A 21,470-nucleotide genomic window follows, 5' to 3' on the forward strand; every position below is an offset into this window, starting at 1 on the left:
AAGGGAAGCACTAGGCAGGGGATGGAAATTCAGGCGCTGGCACCCAGGCGCGGCAGGACTCCAGGCCTAGCAAGGTGGCTGTGCAGAACTGCATGAGATGGAAGCCAGAGGTGGGGTTCAGTCTCGGGGCTCCCAGCTGTGCTCACAGCCACTGGGATCCCAGAGGTTGAACTGTATTTGTCATTTCTTTTGGGGGACAGTGGGAGGGTTGCTATTCGCAGCCCCAGGCTAAGTCTCAGCATTGTTGTTACTGATCGTCAACTGAAATCCCCAGGATGTTTTCTCCTAATCTGTCATGAGGTACAGCTGCCCCAACCTATATTTCTGTGGCTCCGTAGCTGGACCAGTGGTTTTCAGCCAGGGGCGACTCTGGCCCCAGGGCCATCTGGTGGCGTCTGGGCTGTTGTGTATTCCTGGGCTGTGGTGCTGAGGCTGGAACCCAGGCTGCACGAACGCTTCACTCACCTCTGCTCCAGCTGAGCTGCGCCTCAGCCCTCCAGAGACACCCTGAGTGTCGCCATGGGGGACAAGGGTGGCCCTGCACCACAATGACCTCCGAGCCTACAGCGTCTGGCTTGGGAAACCTGACCTAGACACAGGCACGGTGACCCCTACACTCACTGCCCTGAGGCCCACCTTACTGGCTTCAGTCAAGTGTCTCGGCCACAGCGATTTGGGGGCTGTGACTGCCTGCAAGCTTGCATAAGGAAGCCTGATCTATCTGTACTCTTATCTCCATCTGATGCGTCGGGCAAGCAACCCACACAGCCCAAGGACCGGTCCTCCGGCAGCAGCCTCCCACTAAGTGGACGCCAGCAAAGTAATCAGCAGCTCTGCCGACTTTCACCCACCTCCTGGGGGCGATGACCTCTGGATGATCATCCCAGCTGCTTCTCCTGCAGGACCAGAGGGGGCTGTGCAGTACTGCCCCTTCAGCCCTCTTCTCTGGTGGACACCCCTGCTCCCGATGCTGTGCTGGCTTATGAGGCTCACGACTGCAGCCTACTCTGAAGCCCCTCTTTGGGGCCGAGGTGCAGCTCAGAGTTCAGGGCTTGCCTAGTGCGTGTGGTGCTGCGAGAAACTGGGCTCCAAGCCTAAGACAGAAATGCCTTGGGTAAGGGAAGCACAGGGGTAGGCTGAGACTGCCCCGGGCCAATTCTCTGCTTCTCTCCCTGGCCTGGGATCTCGGATCTCTTCCACCTGGTCTCAGCCCTCTGGTCACATGCTGAGAGGTAGCAGGGTCACAAACACCCATGACTCACTTGCAAGTTCTCGAGAGATCCCAGTGTCAGGTGTGACTAATGCCCAGAGCTCCTTCAGCTCAACACAAAGCAAACACCCTGATTCAAATCCAGGCAGGGGCCATGAAAAGGCGTTTCCCAAGGCAGACCAGAGGCCCTCGGCCTGGGACAGGGTGTGCAGTGTGCGTGGTCACCAGAGGAAACGTGCACACCCACTAGGTTGCATAATCTTAAAAGATGGAAAATAACAAGTGCTGGTGAGGACATGGAGGAACCAGTGCCCTGTGTACTTCACGGGAACATGAAGGTACTGCGGGAAAGCACGGGGGCCCCCAAAAAGCCCAGGAGAGTTGTCATCCCAGCACTCGGGAGGCTGAGGCAGGAGGATCACAAGTCCAAGGCCAGCCTGGGCTCCATGGCAAGATCCTGTCTCAAAGAATCAAAATAAAAATCAAAACTAAGAAAACTTCTAACAAAACAAGGTTGGAAAGTGGCAAATCTAACCAGGCTGTCTGCCAGTGGTACAACCGAAAGACCAGAAGGAGACCAACAAGGAACAGTGGTCCACTGTGTGGCCTATTTTTTTTTAATCTTATCTGTAGAAAGGATGAGCGAAAGCCTTCCAGGCTTGAGCTCAGGATTGCCTAGTCCTCCAGCTCCAATCTCCAGGATTTGTTGGAGTCAGACTGTAGGGAGCCTCTGTGTCACTCCTAGGTATTGCATGTGCTGCAAAAGAGAATGCCTTGGAGCCAGGTCTGGAGGTGCACACCTGCGAGCCGTGAACGCTAGCAGGATGAGGCAGGAGGACTGGAGATCCTGCCCAGCCAGGGCAACTTAAGGGAGTTAGCAAGACCCCCGTCTCAAAATTTAAATGACATAAAAAAAGGACTGGGGGGTAGCATGCGACTCACCAAGAGGACTCTGGGTTCCATCCTAATAGGCAAAGCAAAACAGAATCCTTGGGCAGAAGTGTTTCTCTCAGCCCAGCACAAGCAAGAGAGCAAGTGACACTGGATGCTGAACTATGGGGACCTAGTGAAACAGCCAACCCCCCCCCCCCCCCCGGGCCTTCCTTCCCCTCTAGCACCTTTTACATAATCAGGTCAAAGCAAGGGGCTGTGCAGAAACTAAAACTGACAGGCTAGAAAACATTGAAATATGGACAACTGATTCTAAGAACAATTCAGGTGTGGCTATTACACACCCCACATCTTCCAGAAAACACTTTGGAGGGGGGCATGGAATGGAGAAAGGGAAGGGGAGAAAGGGAAAGGGGGAAAGGGAAGGGGAAGGGGAAAGGGAGGAGATAAGCTTAAGGTGGGAATGAAGAACCACTGTCTGCAGAGGTGGCCACCCACCCAGGGCAGACAAAACCAAGCACTTGACAGGGGCAGATAAAAAGCATTTGTAAAAAAAAAAAAAAAAAGAAAGAAAGAAAGAAAGAAAAGAAAAAAGCATTTGTCACAGCAGCATTCGTCATGGCGACAGGTGGGGCGGAAACCTTGCACAGAGGAAGGAAAACCTGTTTTCATGCAGTGACTCGGGCACTGCCTTTCTGGAAAAGCCAAGCAGAAGGGGGTGAGGGTAGGGCGCCTTGGCAAGACCTGCCACAGGGAGTTTCCGGTCTGAACTTGCCCAAGGTGGCCCTCGAAGAGGCCACCAATCTTTGCAGAGAGGGCTCTGGAACAACTGCTGGTCTTCCTGTTTCAACCGGGGGAACCTGAGCTCTCTGTTGACGCCCGACCCAGATTTGCAAATATCAAGTGAAATCACCCATTTCCCTACAACATGCCCCAGGGCAGAAGGACAGTGCCTGCAGGGAGAGGCCAGCCCCAGACAGGTGAGCGCCTCTCATCTGCTAATCAGCCCCCACTAAATTTACAAAGTCAAGTGGACACTGGCCTAGGGGTAGCTGCCTGCATCTTCTGCAAAGGCTGACAAATTATGGCCCCAGGTCTGACACTTGTTTCTATAAATAAAGTTTTATTGGTGCACAGTTATGTGCATCCTGCTTTGGCTGAGTGGCCACCATATTTGCCACGCGGTCAGTGGAAGATATTTACTGTCTCATTCTTACAGGAAACATATGAGGCTCCCTGGCCTCCTGTGGTGTGTGCTGGAAGGGAGCACCTATTCCCATGGGGGAAACACCCTCCCATGTGTGGGAACTCCCACTGCCAGGCTTGATGGTCAGAAAGCCTCCCAATAAAGGAAGCACAAAGTGGATTAGCTGTGGGGAGTCATTAGCAAATTCCAGAGTCCTCAAATAACCTCGGCTGGGGACAAATAGGTGGCACCCAGGTTGGTTTCCATGCATCTCAAGATCTCTACCAGCCTAGGAATGCCAGTTATAACTACCCATGGAAGGCAGCAACCAGAGCCCACATTAGGAAAATTCCAGCACCTTGCAAGGTCCTGCATTAGCATTCCTTTTACAAGCACAATGGTGTGAGCTTGAATATATTTTAATATATTCTGTGTCTCAAGGTCAGACTTGAGCTAGGTGCAGGGGTTGGTAGATGGTATGACTTTTTTTCTCCTCTCTAAATCTATTTTCTTTTTAGAGAGATGAGACCTCACTATGTTGACCAGGATGGGCCTGAACTCTCCTGGGCTCAAGGCATCCTCCTGCCTCAGCCTCACGAGTAGCTGGGATCACGCACCACAATGCCAACTTACACATTTGGGGACGGTGGCATTTGAACTATGGGGAAAGAACAGATTATAGAGTTTACAAACAGCTAAATAATTAACTGATAGTGATATCATCAGGTACCTATTTATACTTTATAGCAAATTATCTTCAGAGAATATAGATTCTGAAGTTTTTCAGGAAGAATTCAAGAATTCTCTTTATGATCTCCATTCTTTTCTGCAATGAAATGGCCATTTTACGAGCCAAAGTTCACCACTTACTTTAATTTCAAAACACTGGAAAATTCTATGTGTTGTAAAGAATTTACGAAATGAGTACTTGTGAACTTGTTTCCCCTTCAGAGTTATTAGAAATTGAAGGTATATGTGTGTCTCTCTCTTTAGGTTCTTTGAGACATGGTCTTGCTATGCAGTTCAGGCTGGCCTTGAACTCACAGCGACCTTCCTGCCTCAGCCTGCAGAGTGCTGGGTTACAGGTGTGCATTACCGTGCTCAGAAGAAATACAACATTCTTGTGGTCGGTAGGATAGTGTTTCCCTCCCCGAGGTGACAGCCACCCAGGAACTCAGAACGTGACCTTATGTGAGATAGCCGCACACATGTCATGGATTTTAGATCTCAAGGTGGAATTTCCTTTCCAAGTGGGCCGAGATCCAATGACAAGTATTTCTGTAGAGACAGAAGACAGGGACACTGAGGTCCAGCAAGACACACGGACAGAGAAAGGAAAGACAGACAGAGGAAGAGATGGCGGTGCTGTGGTCGCAGGCCAAGGGATGTCTGGGGCACCTTCTAGAAGCCAGAAGAGGCCAGGAAGAGACCAGAAATAATTCTTCCCTAACACCTTCAAGTTAGCTCAATTTTACAGACATCTTGATTTCAGTCTTCTCAAGAACTGCTGTAATACAGATTTCTTAAGTTTTGAGACAGGAACTGGCTACACAGTCCAGGCTGGCCCTGAACTTGCTACACAGCCAGGGTCGACTTCGAACTTGCAGTACTCCTCCTGCCTCAGCCTCCAGAGTTGGGATTATGGGCTGCACCACCGCACGCCACACAGCCTGGATTTGAGGGTCCCCCACTGGCCCACATACTGAAGACTGGGTCCCCAGCTTGTGACACCACTGGAAGTGATGGACCCTTTTGGAGACAGGGCCCAGCAGGAGGGAGTGTGATTGCCGAAAGGGGTGCTGAGACACCCCAGCTGTCCCCTATTTACATTCATTGGCTGCAGCGAGGAGAGCAGCCAGCCCTGCCCCACACTCCCACCAGGACACACTGTGATGCCAAGGACCTAGGTGCCACAGATGCCAGGGGCCACGTGGCCTGAGACTCCACGGACCCTGTAACCGAGCATGGCATCTGTCATGAACCTTGTCCTCCAGGATGGGTGGGACCCCAAGGTGGTGCTGGGGCCTGGTGGTCTAGGACTCATTATTAAGTAGTAGAAACCATTTTCCACAAAATAGAATGGAAGGCATCGGTCTGTTGTGTGTGATAAAGAAAAGAACTGCTGGGTGAAACCCATTATTGTAAGGGTGCTGCATGGGTCAAAATTGTGCAAAAACTTTGCTTTCATGATAGCCATGGACAAAATGAAACCTCTCTGGCCGAGATGGCTGTGGTAGAGTCCAGATGGCCCTGCCTACGGAGTTACCTACCAGGACAACCTTCCCAACCCAGGGGAAGACGCTCTGGTTTTTAAAATCTGTGAGATGGAGATACACGGTGTTCTCCTTATTGGATCATCTAAGGCCTTTGGATGTCATCTGAGCAGCTTTCAGACTTGAGATTAGCTGGCTGTCAGAGACTGAGGATACATTTATAGCACTGAAGGTTCCAGGCTGTGAGAACCCTTCAGCCAGGAGCGAACTCTCCAGCCTGCCCAGAGCAAGACAGAGGAGCACGAGACACAAGGTTGGGTCAACTGCATGCTGCGAGGCAGCTGTGTGCCCTCTGGTCCCTGTCACCACTCCTTCAGTGTTCATGCTGTTACTCTTAAGCTCAGGTGTGGACAAGCCTGAACAAAGGTACACTTCGTGGTATAGAAGCCAGCCCAGTGTGGTCCCAGCCCTTGAGAAGCTGAGGCAGGAGGATCACCGTGAGTTCAAGACTGCCCTTTGCTACATAGTGGGTTTAGAGCCAGCCTGAACTGCATAAGGAGACCCTATCTCAAACCACACCATGCCACACCACGCCACGCCATGCCAATCTGTGTTCACGACTGCTCCCCTATGATATAGCAGGGGCTGTCAAGTGAATGCATGAATGAGTGAATGAGCAAACGAACAAACACACCAAGCCCCGACCCCGCTGGGCACTCCACTGCCCTAAGTTCCCCCAGGCAGTAAGGAGTGCTGCTACATTTCTCATTTTACAGGTGCTGAAGTTGAGCCTCACCCCACCGGCAGTCACAGCCCACCCTGAGCCCCACTCTCACATTGAGCCTCAGGCTTCCAGGGGAGGAGCCGAGGCCAGGCTGGGTCAGAAGGCGGAGAGAGGGGCCTGCGGGCCAGCGGGAGCCAAAGTGCTGTGAAGCCCGGGGCACTGGAGGCCACTGCGCAGGAGAGAGGGCGGGTGTGGGGGCCCCTGGTCAAGCTGCAACTTTCCTTTCAAGTTCAGGGGAACACAACTGGTTGCCTGAGTTGGTTGTGGCTGCTCTAAACAAATATTCAAGGTGTGGCTGGGCTGGCTCCTTCTGGAGGAGGAGAATCTATGTCCCATTGTCCTTTTCTTTCACCTCCCCTTTCTTTTCTCTTTTTAGTACTGGTACCCTGAGCTACATCTCTTCCCCCCCCCCTTTTTTGTTGTTTTTTTTTTTGAGAGTCTCATCCGCTCAAGTGGGACTTAAATGCGCAGTCCTCCTGCCTCAGCCTCCAGGAGTGCTGGGAGGACAGGCCTGAGTTGCCAACCCAACTCTTCCCCAGTTTTCGGCCTGGCCACCCATCCCTTGGTCCTCTCCTGCACCCTCAGGGCCAAGGGCACAACACCTTCCAGTCTCTTTCAGACCCTCTGCTGCCCTCTGCTAAAGACCCCTGTGATGACACTGGGCCCCCAGCCACCAGGACCACCCCCATTCCAAGACCTTCCTCCTCCATGGTGCCAGGACATTTCATCTCCCCTGCACAGGCTGTAGGTCAGAGGTGGGGCCAAGTGATTCAAACCCACAGATGGTGGCATCTACAGGCTGCAGGGTACACGTGTCATCTTGGAAGGACTGTATAGCCACCGACTTCTGGTCTTACTCCTGCATCCACCTGGTTACTGAATCTCCTGTCCTGTAGCCATGGAGAATGCTGCCTTCCCCACTTTGTCACCTAAGACCCAGCACATTTTCCTTCACACAGATCTGAATTCTGTCTTCTGTCCATAGAGTCTTGGCTTTGTCACAGACCATTCCCAAGAGGTCTTCTTGTCCCCAGCTGAGCCATACTCCACTCCTGAGGGACACAGCCATGATCTCCTTGAGGGTAACACGTCGACCTCCACGGTATCTGACTAGTCACTGGCTGTTCCCCACCTTGAGCCTTTGCACCTCCTGCTCCCCATCAACCAAGCAGCTGCTGGAGCATGAGGGACCCATGGTGCTCCCGACAGGCATAGCCATGGAGCTGGGTGACCTCTCCCTACCCCGGGGACCTAGGTCTATCCTCGACTTGATCTGCAGAGCTTGGGCACAGCACCTGACACAGAGCAGTAGGTTAATCTGAAGGTGACACAACCCACCCTGCATCGCCATAGAGCTGACCCAGTTCAGTTCTTTTTGCTTCAGGGTTCTTGTAGCTTTCTTCACCTCTGGACCTTCAGGCTACTAGGTCTCAAATTATTCCTTAAAATTCTGCCCCCGAGCCAAAGCCCTCTGCGTTGGGCTTCTAGCTCTCTTCCCACTGCTGTTCAGCAGCACTGTGTGTCCACCACTGTCATCTGTCACACCAAAGAGAAACTCTATGACCTGGCAGTGTCCACCATCCCATCCTCCTCCAGACACTGACAAAGGTCCCCTTTCTGTCTCTGTGACTTGCTGGGGGGGGGGGTTGCTTCTTCCAGCATGCCTGCCACACCCACAGTCCTGTCTGAGCTTCAGAGCTCCATTCCTTCCACCGCTGGACGCTCTGCGGTGGGGATGGGCCACACTTCCTGTATCCAGCCGCGATGACCACCAGGGAGGTCTCTCATTTCGGGACATCTCACCAAGTTACACAACTGGTGCTAGCGTCCGATTCTAGACTATTTTCTGGGCTCGTCATTGGCGTGGGTGAGTTTCGGGAGGAAAGAGATTCACATAGGCATTACTGTATGCAAACAGCACAGGAAGGTGGGGAGGTCTCACGGTGGGGGAACACTTGTGTAGAGGTGACCCTGACTTGCAGTGGTCTGACTTAGGATTTCTAACCTTAGGACAGTACAAACTCAACAGGTCTTCAGTAGAGTTCAAGGCCAGCCTGAACTACAGAGCGAGACCCTGCCCTCCACTGGCCTAAAAATGATGAGCTGATAAAATATTCTGGAATTTTATACTGGTGAGGGCTGAACAGATCTATGAAATATACTCAAAATCACTGAGCGGCACTTATGGTGATCCTCCTGCCTCGGCCTCCCACCTGCTGGGTCTACAGGCTTGTGCCACCATGCCAAGCCAAACAACACATTTTTAAAAGGTGAATTTTATGGTACACAAATTTTACCCCATTGAAGCTTTTACATTACGAAAATAATGAGCCAGCGAGATATCTCAGAGGACTAAGTGCCCGCTTTGGCAAGCGCAGGGACCAGGGTTTGATCCCCGGTTCCCCATGCTGCACCAGACCCACCCCTGGGGCGCCATGAGCCAGTGAATGAATCTGAACATGGTGGCATATACCTGTGATCCCAGCACTGGGGCTGTGTAGTGAGACCCTTTATAAAATGCATAAAATTGGGGGCCTGCCCCTTAGCTCAGTTCTTTAAGTGGCTGCTTCAACAAAGCCGTCAGGCTCAGGTTGCTGTGGTTCAATCTCCACAAGTCAAGCCAGCCAGTCATGCCTTGAAGGCATTCGGAGCAAAAAAAAAAAAAAAAAAAAAAAAAAAAAAAGAAGAAGAAGGAAAATAGTGACCAAACTTTAAACTACCTATCTACCATGTGTTAAATATATACTCTCAGAGACTGGCATTCTATAATCTTTTTCCAGAATATTATCATAAATCAGTTGTATTTGGCACTTTGAAGAAAAGCAGCTACAACTTTATACCTCAGCGAAACTCTGTTGCCCATGTGCACAAAAAGAAACCAGCAGGCGGAATTTGCACAAAACTAACTTGAACAACCACACAGGAGCACACAGCTGCAGGGGCTGATTTGCTGAGATCTCAGGGAGGACATTATTTTGACTGGCTTTCCTCTCCTCCTGTCAGCTGCATTCCTCCTCCAAAAAAATTCTTTCGGGCCACTCTAGAGCTGCAACTGGAGTTGTTTTGCCCCTGGGGGAGGTTTTCCAAGTTCAGCAGGCCTAGAACACTGGGTGTGTACATGCACAGTTTACTCCAAGGAGCACTGAAGAAACGGGCTAGACTTAACAAAGGTCTTTGGGTTTAAATGATTAAGATAGGTGGAGGTGAGAATATTCCCAAAGCCACGGATGGAGTTTGAAGAAACAGAAAAATGACCTGGGATAGGAAAGCTAACACTAGCTTGCCACAAGATGAGAAGTATGCTAAACATGTGGTAGGTAAACAAGCAGGGAGGTACAGCCGGTTACCACAGCCCTAGTCCTGGGAGCTGGGGACAACAGGCATAGCAGGAGCCTTAAAGCTGTAATTGCTACTATGTGACAAGAATGAAAATTGTACCACAGCTATGCAAGAAACAATGGAGGCTCTACTTCAATGGGGGGGGGGGCATCCTCCAGTCCTCTTGAGACAGCAATAGAAAGAACCAGGGGGCCTGGCCCTAGCTCAGTCCTTTCAGTGGCTGCTTCCACAAAGCTGTCAGCCTCAGGTTCCTGGAGTTCGAACCTCACAACTCTCCCGCTGGCCAAAAGTGCCCTGAAGGCATTCGAGGAAGGAAAAAAAAAAAAAAAAAAAAAAAAAAACCAGGGCATCTTTTTTTTTTTCCATGCCTAACTGTGGGCATTTTAAAATGAAATAAGGGACTGGGAACATAGCACAGTGGTGGCAGAGCACTTGTGGCCCACACAGGACGCCCTCAGTTTGATCATTGGCACCACAAAAAGTAAATAAATAGAGTAAATGAAAAGGAAACAAAGTATGCCAAATCAAAATAAACTGTGCTTACAAGAATAAAAGTAATGGGCCAGGGATATAGCTCAACAGTACCAGCCCTGCCTGGCAAGCTTGAGGTCGTGAGTTCAAGTGCCAGTACAGGGAAGAGGAAAAAAAAAAGAAAAAAAGCAAGCAAGCCAGCCAGCCTTCAGTTTACTGGCTCTAGAACAAGCGTCTTTTCTATTTCTTTTTCCTCGGAAGGGCTTAGTGACCCACAGGAACAGCAAGCGATTGACAAACGTTAAACCCTGACCTAGTGCAAACAACAACCGATAGGCTCAAATTCCTGGCCTCTTTATTACTTGGAATGTCAACCTAAAAACACAGAGGCGCAGGTCCATAGGCAGGGATTATGCAACATTTATTGAGCATTCGCTATATACCAGACACTTACTTCGTCGCGCCGAATCCCCCAACCAAACCTTATTCCCATTTTGATGAGGAGGATACAGACCGGGCGAGATTACAACGCTACTAGGTGGTAGACCTGAGATAGGAAGCCAGGTCCGACGTGTGCCTCTCAAGACTACGCTGTGGACGTTATTGCCCTGGGGTTAATCATTCACCTGGATTATCTTTAAAAATCATCCCAACAAAACACGCAAAGCCCAAGGCCTCAAATAACTGCGCTGGGCGCGCGGAGATCATGAAGAAAGCCTGGAGAGGAGACAGGAAGCGCCACCGCACGCCCACTTGGCAGAGTTCTATGTCCGTCCGACAGGGCGCTCCGGGCAGGAGGGACACCTGCTCCGCGCGGTCTGTAGCCCCCTGGGCGGCCTCCAGCGTTACGGGGCTGGTCGCTGGGTGCATCACGCCAGCCCTGGTACTGCCCCAGGCCCCTGAACCATCATGCACAGGCTGCAGCGGGTGTGACCTTCTCCCCTCCTCGGGAAGGGAGCTGCGGTGCCCAGGGGCTGGTGAGCGATCGGGGCGGCTTGGAGGGCTCCTCTGCACCTCTGCAGCCTTCTTCGGCCACCACAGCCCCATGCATTCAAGGGGCAGCCTGAACCCGAGCTCCATCCACCTGCCTGGAGCACTCCAGCCAGGCCCTTGGCGGGAGGCCTGGGGCAGCTGCTGGGGGCTCCGTGCACCAGCACCGCCCGTGAGCCACTGTGGCCTCCCTCCTCGGCCCGTTGTTTTCGGGGCTGCCCCGCCTCCCTCACCTCGGCCGGATCCCCTGCAGACTGCTCTCCGCTCGCTGCACCTCTACTCTCGCGTCGCCACCTCCAGCCCGGCCTCCGCGGATACACAGACGCCCGCAGCGCAGAGCCGGAAGCGGGAGGCCCTCGGAGGCGAGCGCGCACGCGCAGCCCCGCCCGAGAGGCGTGGCCCGGAAGGGGGCGTGCACGATGGCGGGCCGGCTCTTGCACCTGGGACTTGTCCTTAGGCTGGGTCCGGAGCTGTGGGGAAGTTGAGTGGTCATTGCGCAGTTCAGGAGCGCAAGGACAGGGAATTGTGAAGGCGAGGGACGGGCGAGTGGGCTTGAAGGGGCGAGTGGGTTTGAAGGGAATTTTAAATGAGTCCACAGGATCTTGGCTGTCAGTGAAGATGGGCGGCACCTGGGGTGGAGTAATGGGGTGAAGGGCATTTGTGGGGTGAGCAGGTGATTCGTGCAGCTGGGGAAGGAGTTCCAAGGGGCGGCAGGGTTGAGATCGTCAGAGATCAGTGTGTCTGGAGGATGTCTCCTGGAGTCCTGAGGTATCAGTGGTATGGGGTACCTAGGGACCCCAAAGTGCGGACCTGAGGTATCCTTGGAGTTGGGGAGGGAGACAGTGAAGTGATGGGTGTCTCGTAGGGTCAGCAGGGTTCTGGGTGAGAAGCAGTCCTAACGAGAGGATTCTGAGGGGACAGCAGAGGGCAGTATTGGAGGACACAGGGAGGGGTGGGACAAAGGAACGTCAGCAGGCACCGGCAGCCTTGCCAGAGTTGGGCACCCATGGGAGATGCGGCTGGTGGCAGAGAATCGGAGGGGGCGGGGCCTCGCTAAAGGGTGGCACAGATTACAGGAAGGTGGGTAAAAGTGAGTCATGTACCTCTCAAGTGGCCTCAGGCACCCCAATTTTTGGCCATCAGACATTCCAAACACATAGACACCAGGACAGGTACCAATGAATACTCAAAACGGCCTCCAAACACACCAAACACCCAGACTTCAAGGATCTGAGAAGGATGCCAAATATCCCAAAGCACCAGGCACTCCCATAGAAGCCATCACGTAGCCACAAACAAGCTTTTCCACGGCCCTCTGTGGGAACTTCCATGTGGGGCAGAGCAGACGTGTAGTTCAGCTACGGTCAGATACAGCAAGCAAATGTTCTGAGTCTGCAAAGCACGCCGGAGAGCCTCCCCCATACGCCACACAGGTGCTGTTCAGGGACACCTGCAGACACAGCACATGCTGCTCTGACACGGATGCTCAGTTCCTCACCCCCAGGTGACATCACACTATTCTGCCGGGAACTGGAGGTCCAGCCCAGGTGGCCCAAATGCGGGGGTGTTGGACAAAACCAGCAGGCAGCTAGGCGAAGTCCACATTGATCAAAGAGTCTACAAATCCCCTTCAACACAGGAACAGCATGTTGGCAAGAATCTTAAGTCAAATGCCCTGGGTGGGGGTCCCCCAAGAGACTCCTTGTGAAAAATTTAAATCTAACCTTCATGGTCAAGAGGGAGCATGGTGCTAGGGAGATAGCTCAGCAGTCTAAGCACTTGCCTAGCAAGCACAAGGACCCAGGTTCGATCGCCAGTACCTCATGCCATGCCAGCCACTCCAACCGGGCATGGTGGGGCACACCTGTAATCCAGCTCTGGGGAGGCTGAGATAGAAGGAAGATCGCTATGAGACTGAGCTGTGTAGCAAGACCCTGTACCAAATCAATCAATCAAAATAGATTTTTAAAAAAGAGGGAGCTTATCTAAGGATTCCAGAAATATGCAGGTACATCAGACTCCCCAACTCAGGATGTCAGCAGTCACGACACAGGTGCTCAGAGGGCTCACGGCATGGGGAAATGTTCCTTTTCTGAATCACCGTGGCATTTGCATTTTATTTATCGTCATCCTCATCATCTTTTATGTACTCGGTGCAGGGTCTGCAGGGTCTACGGGGTCTCACTGCATAGATCGGACTCACAGGGATTCTCCTGTTTTCAGCCTCCCAAGCCTTGGGATTATAGGCATCCGCCACCACGCCCAATCTCAATTGCTGTCTCGGTGTGCCCCAGGGTCATGGCTTGCCAGGGATCAAACCCCTGCCGCTGTGCAGTGCCTAAGCAGGCCAGGCGCTTTAGTCCGCTGAGCTATCTGGCCATCATTATTATTTTTGAGGCAAGGGCTTGCTATGCAGTTCAGGCTGGCCCTGAGCCCAGGCTGGTCTCCAAATGCCAACAGTCCTCCTGCCTCAGCCTCCTGAGTGCTGGGATGATAGGCATGCACCACTGCACCCAGCTGTCTTTTGCGTTTTATGTCACAGGCAATGGGGAGCAGTTGAAGAGTTTAATCAGGAAGAGTAGATGGACCTTGTGTCTAAAGCCAACGAAAGTCATAGAAACCTTCAGGTTGACACTATTGTCCCCCTAAATATAGAAACAACTTGCTCAAGGAGCCTACCAGAAAGGAGAATATCTTTCATCTCTTATCCCTCCAAAAATGCTTCAGGCACTACCAAAATATCCCGCTTCAGGGCTTAATGGCCCCCAGCTGACAGAGACTGGCTTCTTTGACACTCAGATAGTGGGTCGTATACCCTTACTCAGGCCTGCTGGGGGAGCTGGGGTGAAGGGCTCAGGAAGAGGTGGAAGAGGAAGCTGCGGGATGGCCCTGGGGGCCAAGGCACCCGTGAGGTCTGACCCTGGCAGCCAGAGGACTTGACAGTGGCCAGCTCACAGAGCCTGGGGTGGCGAAGTGGTAGGAGAGAGGCCATTACCTGGGGCCGGCCTGTTCTTGTTTGTTTAACATGCTGCTGGGCCTGTTCTGCTACAGCAGGAGTCCCAACCCCAGGCCACAGACAGGCTGGCTGAACCACAGAAGGTGAGTGAGGAAACTTCCCTGGTGTTCACAGCTCTGTGACACAGGTAGATATACCCGGACAGCTCTGCAACACAGCTGGATAGCCCTGGACCACCACCACCGCATCCCTCATTCGCGGGGAAACTGTCTCCCACTCGTGCCTCGTGCCCCAAAGGTTCAAGAGCCAGACAGCATTGTCTGGCTTCTGATACCCCTCCGGGGCCTAAGACAGTGAAGCCTGCGCCGGAGTGCCTGTGGTCAGCCTGTTGGGAAGGTGACACAGGTCTTTGGGTGCCACCTGCGTCCCGACAGGGGTGTGATGGGGCCATGCTTACAGTGCAGGGCTGAGGCTGTGATCTAAATGCTGGCCAGGCCTCCTGCAGGAGGAAAGGCCTTGGACCACAGGTGCTGATGGTGATGGCAGAAAGGAGAAAGGGAGGGGAAGGTGGGAAAGGTGACACTCAGTCCCGCAGCTCTGCGCCCTGCACCGGGGACCACACGAAATGCTGCCCACTTGGGTTCTTTTACACAAATGCAGTCTTTCCAGGTCTCCCAGGAGGCCAGAGATCAAAGTGTTCCATTCCCAGTGCTCATCCACCTGGTCGGTCTTCAGTAGGAAGAGCTCCGTTCCCTCTACCCCATGGGTGGGCTAAACGTCATCATCCACTTCCAAAGCAAAGAATAGGAAAAGAAGGAGAAGAAAAAAAGGAGTAACCTGGGATATGGCGCTGGAAGCAGGAGGTTAAGATCAGCATCACAGCCTGTACCCCAGCAAGACAAGAAGGCCTCAAAGCCCAGTGCCCCATCTGACCACGGCCGGATGCCAGACAAACCCAGACTGGTGGGGTGTGGTACCAGAGCCAGGCTGGTACCTCTTAATAAAAGAAGATGGGGAGACCCTTGCAGGCAGAGGGTTCTATTAGGAACACAGTATGTTGAATTGGGTCCACTGAGAAACAAGCAACAATCCTCCAATAAAGCCCAAGGTTTGGGAAGAGCACTGAACACGTGTTGGTTCTTACACCGAGTCGACGGACCAGAGTGGTGTACGATATTGAGATGTGGACGGAGGCTAAATGATTGAGTCACCAGTGGATGCCGGAAGTCCAGGAAGAAACAAAAGGCTTCCCAGCGTGAGGTGCTGGTGACAGCACCACATCCCAAATCATTTTTATGGGACACTAGGAAAGCAACTCTAAGAGAAAAGGTTACAGCTGTATATACCACATGAAAACAACAGGATCGCGAGTACATATTCTAACGACGCACCTCAAGGTCCTAGGAGACAAGAACAGTGCAAGCCTGAAACAAATAGAAGGAAAGAAATGATAAAGAGCAGGGTGGGAATGAGTGAATTTGAGGCTAAAAACACATTCAAAGGATTAATGAATCCAAGTTGGCTCTCAGAGGGAGTGGGTGGGGAGGGGAAGCGAAATGCATGAAGAGATTAGTTTGCAGCTGGACACGGTGGTATGTGCCTGTACTCCCAGCACTCAGGAGGCAGAGGCAGGAGGATCTCCTTGAGTCTGGGGCCAGTTTGGGCTACACAGTGAGATCCTGTCTCAAAAGACACAAAACAAAAACCAATTCCCCATGATGAATGTACCTAATACAAATCACAAAAATGTACTAATTTTTAAAAAGATATTTGGAAAAGATAAGATCAAATATGGAACAAGATGTTAATATGTGGAGAAGCTGGGTAGAGGATTTAGAGGGACACCTCTTTCTTTGAACTTTTCTAGTGATCTAAAAATAAAAGGATGCTTTAGAAAACTAAATGCATCATGGCAGTGGATGCTCACAAGGGGCTCAGGCTTTGGGTTCGGTCCCTGAGTGGGTGAGACTCTCTAGTGGAGATGCTGGTGAGTTACGGGAGACAGAGGCAGGAAGAGCACACTGCTGGGGTCTGACTTTAAGGCCAGACTGGGCAACACAGCGTGGCCCTGTCACGGAGGGAAAAAAAAGTCATTGGGCCTCAGTTTCCTTAGGCTGAGGGATAGAAGTATGGCATGGAGTGGCCGTCCTATGGCCCTGATGTAAGGGGCAGCAAAGAATCCGTTAGGAGGGCCGGCCAGATGGCTCAGCGGATTAAAGCACCTGCTTAGGCAGTTGCAGAGACCAGGGTTTGCAGGGACTGGGGTTCGATCTCCTGGCATGTTATGCTGGCCCCGCCCCGGGACTTGATGAGACAGCGATTGAGACAGGGTGTGATGGCGCGTGCTTGTAATCCCAGCACCTGGGAGGCTGAAAACAAGAGGAGCACTATGAGTTGGATCTCTGTAGTGAGACCCTGTAGACCCTGTATTAAATTCATTAAAAAAAAAAAAAAAGCAGGATAAGGCCCGTGAAGAGTGATGCTACCTATTCTTCTTCTTCTTTTTTTTTAAAATTTTATTTATGTGTATGTGTGTGTGTGTGTGTGTGTGTGTCTGTGTGTGTCTGTGTGTGCGTGTGGCCAGCTCAGCCCACCAGGGGGCAGGGCTGGCTGGCATGTGGTGCTGGGGGATTGAACCGCAGTCCCTGTGCTTTGCTAAGCTTGTTCTAAGTAGGTGCTTTAGACCACTGAGCCATCTCACCAGCCCACCTATTATTCTTCTTAATCTGAACGAGATTTCTGGGATTGCTGGAACCTTCAGGAAACCAGATGCTGCTGGGACCCTTGTCTCTCAGGCTGCCTGTGAGGGCTCTGTTGGTGTGTGGCAGGCTGCCCGACCAGCCCCTGGGGCTGCTTTCCTGCTTCTGGATAGCCCCGTGGAGAGATAAGCAGATCCTTTCTGTTAAGGGCCTGTAGTAAATATTCCTGGAGGCTGCAGACTACGCTACTCAGCCACTGTTACCTGCAAACTGTGCTCTGGCAAGACCTGGGCCACACACTTGTGTGTCTCTGACCCAAAACATTGGTTTTCAACCCTGTACAATTTTTCAAACTAATTCTTAGCTTGCAGGCCATAACCCAAACCCAAACAAATAGCTGTGTGTGTGTGTGTGTGTGTGTGTGTGTGTGTGTGTGACAGAAGCCTGAGCCCAGGGAGTGCTCCACTTCATCCCAACCCTTTTTCTTTTGAGACCTAGCCTCACCTAGCTGTCCAAGCTCATCTAGAACTCTTGGCGCTCCTGCCTCAGGCTCCTAGGAGCGCTGGGATGACCGGCGCAGGCCCACAGGTCCAGAAAATTCTCTTGCAGCCCATGTAGAGCGGGGCCTGGGATCAGGCACTCCTGAACCCCTAGGTAATGATGAGGGTGCAGGTTCGAGCACCCTCTGGTCCAGATCCTTTGGAGATAGGAAACAGGGGTTTAAAGACCTCAGTCTCTTTTTGAAAAGAAGAAAGAGAAATGAAAATAGGCTGGTAGGCCAGGAGGCTGCAGTGAGGTTAAGAGTAAGGGTTTCACTCTGCTGGTACTGTTCGGCCGAGGGCCCTCCCTTGGGAGCAGGCTTTGGGGACAGGCTCTGAGCAGGCAGCCACTGGCCTGCTTCTCTGACTCTTCCTGCCTGCTGCTGAGTTTCGGCACCCAAGACCGACCCAGCAGAGCTGGCAGGAGAGGAAGGGATGCCAGCCGAAACGGAAAGCTTCCCATGGCAAACCATGGCGCTGCGCAACACAACAGCCGCCCAAGTGCCCATGCAGTCACTGTGGGTGGAGATGTCGCTGTCCCTACACTGACATTTAGGCCACCCTGGGCAAAGTGCCCATCTTGTTAGCCCATAGGGTCTCACGGGCCAGCTCTGCACCTGGCTGGAGACATCTGGTAATGTCTTGAAACCATTTCTCTGCAGTAGTGAGCCCTGAACCTAGTGCCTTGGGCATAGTGGGCAAGCATTCCATTGCTGAACTACACTCCAGCCCATCTTATGTTATTTAAGACAGAGTCCAGCTACATTTCATCGGCTGGCCCCAAACTTGTAATCTTTTCAACTCAGCCTCCTGAGTAGTAGCTGGGATTCCCAGTACACACCACCATACCTCGCCTTGAGTCATATTTAGCTTTTAGCACTCGAGGTGAGGTGGGTGCTACTGGTGTCTCTAATGGGCAGGAGCCAGGCACCCTGACGGACAGCCTGTGGCATCTGGGCAGCCTCCACAGGATCCTCCTGCCTCGGTCCCCCCAGTGCTGTGATCACAGGCGTGCACCTCTGCACCGTGCTTCTTAGTGCAGCCTTCCAAGCAGAGACCCCTGCCATTTCTACCCCACAGCCTCAGAGAGCCCTGCGGGAGGGATTGCGCCTGGTAAGGATGCCACTGCCTCCTGCCATTCTCACGTCCTCACGGTCCCGACCTCCCTCCCCATAGCTCAGAGTCACCTTATTAGGAAATAAGATTGTGGCAGATGTACTTAGAGACGACATCACACTGGGGCAGGGTGGGTCCCTAACCGAACACCACCAAGTCCCTGCAGTTCTGAGATCACCCCAGAGCCCCTGTCCCTGGTGACCGATCCCTGCTTCCCTCTGGGGACAGCCCCAAGGGGGTGATCGCAGAGGGAAGATCACAGCCCCCTTGGGGCTGTCTCCAGAGGGAAAGAAGAAATGGAACCCGGATTTACACCAGAGGCCGGCGAGGAAGCAGAGGAGAGCGAGGGGTGGGCAGATGGGGGCGCGGGACTCACCAGGGTGCAGGCAGGGCTTGCTGCACAACGGGCAGCTGGAGTGGCCTGCGAAGGTCCCCCGCGGCAGCTGGTGCCCGTGGACACACTCCCCCCTGTCCCTGCTGTCCAGGGCCTTGTCCTTCAGCTGTGCCGGGCTCTTCCCCTGCAGAGATGGCTGGGGGTCAGAGCACCCTCTGCAGTGGGGTGGCCCTGGCCTGAGCCCCGGAGCTCCAAGGAAGTGGGGGCCCCCAGTCGCTCCCCCAGCTCAGCCGCACCTTCTCCTTCTGCCTGGTGACCCGGCTGCGGAGGGAGCTCAGACTCCGCTTCACCCTGGTGCTCTTGTCAGTCTTCTCATTCTTGAGGGCCCCATCCTCGCTCCTAGAGGGTGGAAGGATAGGATGGCCCGCACAGCGGGAAGTTGCCCCCAGACCCAGCAGGGACGTCAGGCCTCCTAATACTTATCCTTTCTGTGGCCGCTGACTCCCCACTTCCCCCCTTTGTCTCCCTCCCTCCCATAGTCACTCAATAAACGTTCAAAGATGTCTGCGAAGTTCCGGGAGCAGAGGGAAGCTGAGGGCCTGGCTTTCCAGCAGGGCCTGGGTTCAAGTGCGAGGTTCCAAAGAGAGCTGGAATTCCGCTCCTGCCCCGACCTCGGCCTCTGAGTCCCCTCTCCACCCAGACCCAGGTCTGATCAGCTCTTGGGCTCCGCCCACTTGTATGTCTGGCTTCCACGTAGGGATTAAGGACTCATTTCACAAAAATGTATAGAACCGGGGAGCGACAGCCAGCCAGGCCTGGCAGAGTCTTCCCTGCAGGGAGAGACTCCTTCCCTCCAGTCCATGCAGCTGCTGCACCACAGCTAACAGCCAGGAATGTCTGTTGAATGAGTAACTGAGGGAGGCCAGAGGCCTCCGCTCCACTCTGCCCCTTCTTCTGCGGCCAGTCCTGGTCGCGCCCGCGCAAGGTGCCCGTCACTTAGAGGATGAAGTCGGGGCAGGACGGCTACGCGCGCTGGCTCACTCACTCGGACAGGAACTCAAACCAGGTGAGGCTGGCGGTGGCTGCTCCGGGGCTGGCGGCCAGGCGCGCCCTCTGCCGGGCCCTGCGGGGCGGACGTGTGGTCAGAAGCTGGCCACAGCTCTGGGCCCACGTTCCCCGCATGGGACACACCCCGGACCCGCCGGAGGACTCGGCCGCCGTGGCAGCCTGGCCTCACAAAGCCCACGCCTAGGGACGCTGCCCGGCGAGCGGCGGCGTTTGGGAAAAAGGGGCGACCTCTCTCATTGTTCAGAGGCGTCCACAGCCCAAGGTGGCAGCTGCTTCTCCCCGGTCTTGGCCCTGTTGTCCCCACTCCTGCACCTCCTCTCTGCCATCGAGACTGGTCCTCCTTATGCCTGCCCCTGCTGCTACTCCCCAGCTGTTCTTACACTTGTCCCCTCGCAGCTGTCCCCTAGTAGCTGTCACTTCACAGCTGTCCCCTCACAGCTGTCCCCTTACACCTGTCTCCTCACACCTGTCTCTTCTCACTTGTTCCCTCATAGCTGTCCCCTAGTAACTGTCCTCACCTGTTGCCAAGCAGCTGTCCCCTCACAGCTGACCCTAGTAGTTATCCTCTCACCTGTCCCCTCACAGCTGTCCCCTAGGAACTGTCCACACCTGTCCCTTCACAGCTGTCTCCTATAGCTGTTCTCTCACCTGTCCCCTCACAGCTGTTCCCTAGTAACTGTCCTCACCTGTCCCCAAACAGCTGTCCCCTCACAGATGCCCCACACCTGTCTCCTTACCTATCCCCTGCTCACCTGCCATCACCTGTCCGCTCACACCAGCCCCACACTTCCCCCTCACCTGTTCCCACAACAGCTGTTTTTCCCCATACGCCTGTATCCAGATTTGCTCACTCCTCTGCCTGTTTCCACACCTGTCCTCTTTTTACTTTTATTTTTCCAAGTCCAGTGTGTTATGTAGTGTGCACCCCTGGTGTGAGCTGGCACCCCCATCTCTCCCACATCTTGATTCCCTTCCCCACTGAGAGTCCTCTCTCTCTACTTCCTATGAGCCCGCTGTCGTTTTGTCCTTTATTTCTACCCTGGGCATCTCACGTAAGAGAAGCCATGCAATACATGAGCTTTTGGGCCTGCTTTATGTCATTTAGCATCATGGTCTCAAGGAACACACGTTTTCCTACAGATGGCTCAAGTGTATCCCTGTTCACTGCACAGTAGTACTCCACACGGGTGACTTGCATTTCCTTTGTCCATTCACTTGGATGCTGGCGGGCATGTAGGTCATTTCCAGATTTAGCTACAGGCATGGCGCTGCTGGAAGTGCGAGTGGGCAGGGATCACTGAACTGTACTGGCTCTAACTCTTTGGGGAAGACACTAGAAGGGCGAGGGCTGGCCCGGGTGGCCTTGACCTGGGGAAGACACTAGAAGGGCGAGGGCTGACCCAGGTGGCCTTGACCTGTGCCCTTGCACCTGTCCCCAGATGCATTGCCCACCGCTCCCACCCGTCCCCACCCGCTTACCCGTGGTACTGGCGAAGCTCCTGAAGCACTTGCTGCACGATCAGCCTGTGGGAGAGGCGGGCCCAGGACCACACCCAGGAGCCCAGGTTAGTGACAGAGCCCCCAAGAGCGCAGCACTCAGAGACCCCACCTACATCCATGTGCCGTGCTGAGACCCATTCTGGGGCCCTCCTGGGGAGAGGTTAAGGGCAGGAG

The 21,470-nt window shown here is 53.5% G+C and overlaps 1 protein-coding gene across 3 annotated transcripts in view; it reads right to left on the bottom strand.

The window, feature by feature from the left end:
• Arhgef18 (Rho/Rac guanine nucleotide exchange factor 18) overlaps positions 1-21,470 on the bottom strand; it is a 77,942-nt gene that overhangs the window by 35,191 nt on the left and 21,281 nt on the right. For 2 of the 3 annotated variants that reach the window (XM_023705074.1, XM_023705073.1), the window contains exons 7-10: positions 21,276-21,320; positions 19,774-19,851; positions 19,025-19,127; positions 18,771-18,912 (exon numbers count right to left, since the gene is read on the bottom strand). In XM_023705074.1, coding sequence (XP_023560842.1) covers positions 18,771-18,912; positions 19,025-19,127; positions 19,774-19,851; positions 21,276-21,320 — 368 coding nt within the window. Of the gene's footprint in view, positions 1-11,317; positions 11,423-18,770; positions 18,913-19,024; positions 19,128-19,773; positions 19,852-21,275; positions 21,321-21,470 lie in introns of those variants that run through there. The other variant, XM_004644902.2, reaches the window with a different exon arrangement.

Source organism: Octodon degus, unplaced genomic scaffold, assembly GCF_000260255.1.
Source record: "Octodon degus isolate 3935 unplaced genomic scaffold, OctDeg1.0 scaffold00214, whole genome shotgun sequence".
NCBI classification, from domain to species: Eukaryota; Metazoa; Chordata; class Mammalia; order Rodentia; family Octodontidae; genus Octodon; species Octodon degus.